The 5,970-nt window shown below is 43.8% G+C and overlaps 1 protein-coding gene across 1 annotated transcript in view; it reads right to left on the reverse strand.

Annotated features, from left to right (window-relative positions):
* The window catches only part of LOC140334465 (uncharacterized), a 13,201-nt gene that overhangs the window by 4,102 nt on the left and 3,129 nt on the right, over positions 1-5,970 (reverse strand). The window contains exons 3-8 of the mRNA XM_072416742.1: positions 5,779-5,878; positions 5,355-5,432; positions 5,068-5,130; positions 4,537-4,678; positions 4,334-4,445; positions 3,248-3,363 (exon numbers count right to left, since the gene is read on the reverse strand). Of these exons, the coding sequence (XP_072272843.1) occupies positions 3,248-3,363; positions 4,334-4,445; positions 4,537-4,678; positions 5,068-5,130; positions 5,355-5,432; positions 5,779-5,878 (611 nt within the window). The remainder of the gene's footprint in view (positions 1-3,247; positions 3,364-4,333; positions 4,446-4,536; positions 4,679-5,067; positions 5,131-5,354; positions 5,433-5,778; positions 5,879-5,970) is intronic.

Below are 5,970 nucleotides of genomic sequence, written 5' to 3' on the forward strand. Positions count from 1 at the left end.
GGGGGGTGCTCCTCTAGAAAGGGGTAGAATGATGGAGGTCTGGGAAGTGGTGGTGGGGGGGGGTGCTCCTCTAGAAAGGGGTAGAATGATGGAGGTCTGGGGAGTGGCTGTGAGTGCTCCAATGGATAAACATTTAGGGTGATGGAGGTTTGCTCTGCCGAATAAGGAAGCTAGGTTGATGGAGGTCCGGAGAATGGAGGAGGTTTGTTCCTCTGGAAAACGCTAGTAGAGTTATGGAGGTCTGGAGAGAGATGTAACTGTGCTTCTCTTGCCAGGTGGGAAGATGGAAGTATGCTGTGCTGGACAAGGAAGGCAGGGCAATGGTGGCTGATGGAGGTACATTCCTCTGAAAGGTGCAGATAGAGTAATGGTGGTTCCCAATGCTGGGTAGAGGGGGTGGGGTAATGCAGGTAATGCAGGTCTGAGGAGTGGGGAAGGTATATTCATATAAGTGTAGAGCTATGGTAACAGAGAAGGATTATTTATGGAAATGCTGTAATATTGGGAACATTCTCCCCTTGTGACTTTCTCACATTTGTACAGATCGCCGTTACAGCTTAGTTCCCCTTTTAGGAAATCAGGAAATGTCATGAAGAGGTTGCTGAAATCTTCTAAAACATGAAATGAAATCATTTTCAGTCTGAGATAAATAATTGCTGAAGTTACTGCTTGTGTTTTCCTTCAAAAGCAGCAGATCTCACCTGTCCATTCATCCATGATCTGTCCATTCATCCATTCATTCATTCATCATCTGTCCATTCATCCATCATTCCTCCATTCATCCATCATCTGTCCATTCATCCATCATCAGTCTATTCATCCATCATCCATCTATTCATCCATGATTCGTCCATTCATTAATCATCTTTTCATTCATCCATCATTCATCCATTCATCCATCATTCGTCCATTCATTCATCATCTGTTCATTCATCCATAATTCATCCTTTCATTCATCATCTGTCCATTCATCCATCATTCGTCCATTCATCCATCATCTGTCCATTCATCCATCATTTGTCCATTCATCCATCATCTGTCCATTCATCCATCATCAGTCTAGTCATCCATCATCCATCTATTCATCCATCATTCGTCCATTCATTCATCATCTTTTCATTCATCCATCATTCATCCATCATTCATCCATTCATTCATCATCTGTTCATTCATCCATCATTCATCCTTTCATCCATCATCTGTCCATTCATCCATCATTCATCCTTTCATCCATCATCTGTCCATTCATCCATTCATCCATCATTCGTCAATTTATTCATCATCTGTCTATTCATTCATCATCTGTTTGTTCATCCATCATTCATCCATTCATTCATCATCTGTCCATTCATCCATCATTCATCCTTTCATCCATCATCTGTCCATTCATCCATCATTCATCCTTTCAGCCATCATTTGTCCATCCCTCCCTCCATCCATATATACATCCATTGTTCCATCCAGTCACTGTTGGGGGCAGGTAGGGGTCCAGTTATTTTTTTTTTGTACAATTTTTACCCCCTCAGATTCCTGACAGCCGCTACCCTATTTCCTATCCAGGGATGTCCCAGGTCTTTAGTATTAGGGGAGACATCACGCTGTCTGACTCAGCAAATCTCCCCAGTGGACAATGACAGCTGGTATTACCTGCTGCTTATCTGTGCTCATCCTATACATTCACCGTACATGATAACACTTACCATTGTTCATTTATGTGAATGCTGAGATCAGAAGTCAGCTCCTCCCCTAACCTAAAACATTTATCCTCAGTGGAGTTTGTGGTAATGAAAACACCAACTGCCATCAGCACAATAAAATATTTACATTCAGCAACTATTAGAGAGACAAGAGAAAGCAGAGAGAGAGACATGAGAGAGTACAAAGAAACAAGAGGGAGAATAAGAGAGAGAGAAGATAAAAAAGAGAGAGCGAGAAGAGACAAAAATAAATGAATATAGAGAGGAGAGATAGCTGGAGGAGGCAGAAGAGCAAGAGAGAAGAGAGAGAAAATAGGAAGAGACAGCTAGGAAAGGTATGAAATAAAGCCAGGGATGTGAGCAGGAAGAGATGGGGACAGGTGAGGGGAGACAGGATTGAAGGGGAGAGGTGAGAGGGGGACAGGTGAGAGCTGACAGATGAGATGGGGACAGGTGAGAGGGGGATAGGTGAGAGGTGACAGGTGAAATAGGGACAGGTGAGATGGGAAAAGGTGAGATGGGGACAGGAGAGAGGGGAGAGATGAGATGAGGACAGGAGAGAGGGGACATGTAAGATGGGGACAGGAGAGAGGGGACAGGTGAGATGGGAACAGGAGTGAGGGGACAGGAGAGAGGGGGCAGATGAGATGGGGACAGGAGAGAGGGGAGAGATGAGACAGGGACAGGAGACAGGTGACAGGTGAGATGGGGACAGGAGAGAGGACAGGTGAGATGGGGGTAGGAGAGAGGGGACAGGTGAGATGGGGATAGGAAAGAGGGGAGAGATGAGATGGGGGCAGGTGAGATGGGGACAGGTGAGATGGGGACAGGAGAGAGGGGACAGGTGAGATGGGACAGGTGAGATGGGGAAAGGAGAGAGGACAGGTGAGATGGGGGTAGGAGAGAGGGGACAGGTGAGAGGGGACAGGTGTACCCAGTCATACGTGGATCCCATTATATGATGAAGGGGTTGTGGGGTGAAGAGAGTGATCGGTTTGCCCAATGCTTGGAACACACAGTTGGTACAATGTGATATATAACCTGATCCCTACAAATATCTCAGAAAATGATAACCGGGAATGAGAAATGATGTTTCAGCCACCTTGGTATTTTATTCATATCGCTTTCATTTAGAGATCGCTGTGTATTTTGCATTATATATATAAATCTGAGAATATAAAAGTGATCCCAGCTATATCTATGCCCAGAATACACCGGGTTCCGTTCTACCACATCGGTGAAATGAAATATGTTTTATCACCAAATGATTTCCTGGATTTCACGGGACCATTGACTTAATTTTATTTTATTTTTGTACAATAAAAGTTCAGTGAAGTTCCTAATAAAGCTAATTAATCCTTTCTGATTCCTGCTAACAATTTTCCCAATTCTTGGGGTTCACAGAGTTTCTCCTCATTCACCTTTAAACATTCACTGCTGTCACTGCCTCTGCAGGGTGAGGTTCAGGGATTTTTCTGAGCAGCTAATAAATATTTTTGAATTGTTTGCTCATTAATATTGAAACAGACAATAGGATTGAATCAGATTACCGATGATGAAGAATTCCACTCGCTGACAGGAGCTTTCCTCCTCGGTCTGCGCTAATACCATCACTTTCCAGGGAGGAACACGCAACGCTCCTGACACTGCGTCCATCATGGCTGACCTGACAAGAGACGTCTTATGTTAGTGTAAAGTATAGAGGGAACCTATGGCAAGGATCACACTGAGGGAATTTAGAGGAATTCATTAACAGATCTGATAACCGTCAATAAAGCTTCATTATTAGGACAGACTGAGCATTACTGGGGCTCCCTATGAACGTCACATACATGATCTAGGGTCTGCACAATGGTTGGGGTCAGCATTGGTGGTAGAGTTAGGGTTAGCACTGGGATAAGGGTATTGTTGGGGAAGAGTTACAGTCAGTACTTGGGACATCATTATTGAGTACCAATAATACTAAAATTATTTATGTGTTTTATATGTGTTAGTGTTATATTCAGCACCGGTTAGTGTGATGTGTTGGGGCTATTAATAGGGTTAGCACTAGTGGTGGATGTAAAGTTAGTTTAGGGTTAAGGGTATTTTTAGGTTTAGGGGGAGGCTTAGGGTAATGGTATAGTTACTGTTATGATTGGGGTTGGGGTTAGAGGGTTAGGGTTAGGTTAGGTTGGGGTTAGGTTAAGGTTTGGGATATCAATATGTTTATTTAGCACAGAACATATCCAGCATAGATAAACTGTTTCCCATACTTAAACATTGTACCTCCAAAGTCGCCCCCCCCCCATCTTTATTTTATCTTCTCTACTATTTCACTGGAATTTTTGAGTTGTTGCTAAAGTTTCATCAAAGTGAAAACACCTAATTTTGATTCTGCCCCTCACCCACCAACATTTCCTTCAGTGGTCACAAATCTTCACTTCTATAGTGACTCCTCTACATTCTCCCCATATAGTCCCAGGCTCATTAGGTGGGACCCCTCACACCCGAGGTAGAGGAATGGTACTCAAGGTAAGGTCTGGGTGAGCACAGGCCCATTCCCTATTGACTCTTGGATTGGTCACCTCATGGTCTCTGGTTGTGGGTCTCTGAAAAGTAGGACCACTTGTTACATTGTACATCTCCAGACTCACCTATTGAAGGGTGTGAATCTTTGGAATCGGAGGGATGTGATGGGGACATCTGGAAGGAGCTGTGAGGACACTTCCATGGAGTCCCATGTCAGGGTCAAATTCCTCCTAACAACTGATACAAATAAGGGACAGGTTACACAATGCTGTGCAATGAATGTGAGGACCAATGAATAGACCAATCAGACTATCTATAAGGATGATACCTGTGAAGTCTCCACTCAAAGGTAAGTTGGTGTCGGTGAGCAGCAGGCGGGTTCCTGGAGATATGGGTCCATGTTTTCCTACCAGATCACCAACTCTGCAATGCTGGGGCACCTGGGGATGGCACCACGACCAGTCCCCTCCCTGGGGAGAGAAGGTAATTATAACCTATGTCTCATTTCTCCCCTTCCACACAATCAAGGTGCAGCAATTTCACTGCTGGGCTCCCCAAAAATGTATTCCCTCCCGTGGAGGGTTGCACCATCCACGGCTTTATAATAGATTTGGGGATGGATGGAGCTAGGTATTGTAGAGGAGGGATACCCAATAGAGAGGATTACATGTCAACAACGAGAGGTCTAAAGATCAGTGTTATGGAAATGATTCAGGTGAGAAAACCAGTAAAAATATCAACAATGTCCCAGTCCAGCGTTTTCCACTGAAAATAATTATACTGGAATCAGGTTCAGGGCGGAGTAGGATATTTTCATGGAACAAAAAGGTGAGGCTGACTATGTAACGATGTCTGTTACCTGGTTGGGCGTTTCATACGGATTGTACGTATTGTCTCCGGTGCGGATTGACCAGCTGAAGCTCTGCAGGAAAAACAAACTCTCAGTAATAAGATCTGACCAATCACAGTCCATACCCCGCCCTGGCGCAGACTAATCATGAAATCACTTTGGGTCTGTGCCAAGGGTATCAGTAAGAGATGGGGTGGCATCTGAATACATTCTTTATATAATGGTAACAATTTTGGCCCTTACCTGTACCTGTTAGTAAAGGCATAAAGCTTGCAAAAAACAACAATTCTTTTTACCTTGTTCAGGGAGACTGGCATCAGATCCACCATGATGGTGGTGTCACTGGATCCTCCATCTGGGTACACAATCTGACTCTTTAAGAGAATATACACAAAAAAGAGAACAAATCACAATATACATAAAACTCAGCATCTTCTGTTATGTACAGAAAGCTCTATAGACTCAGCATTCGGTGTGTCTGCAATAATAAAACTCTGGCACCTGGTGGGTTTTTTGTTTTAGCTTATTGTATAGCCTGGACACCATATAGGTGAGAGATTGGTGTCCAGCACCCAGAAACAATGTAGCAGTCAAAGGAGTCAAAGATGGTGGATTCTTCTGATGTGACAGGCAACATGTCTACATGGGGTAAATGTCTGTGTCTATATCTCATTACAGCATTGTGTACAGACTTAGTTTACCATTGCACAGCCTCCTCACCAGTGAAATCCTTCCTTGGATATTTCCCGAAAACTCTGCTGTGACCCGCACCCACTCACCACCTGAGGACAGTTGATGCTGGAAGGTGGCACAATGCATTCTGGAAAATAATGCTAACATATTACCAAGAACTAGGCAGAAAAGTAAAAAAAACACAACAGTAACTTCATTACTGAATATCCTGTGGAGATC

The sequence above is a fragment of the Pyxicephalus adspersus genome, chromosome 7, assembly GCF_032062135.1.
Source record: "Pyxicephalus adspersus chromosome 7, UCB_Pads_2.0, whole genome shotgun sequence".
Taxonomy (NCBI): domain Eukaryota; kingdom Metazoa; phylum Chordata; class Amphibia; order Anura; family Pyxicephalidae; genus Pyxicephalus; species Pyxicephalus adspersus.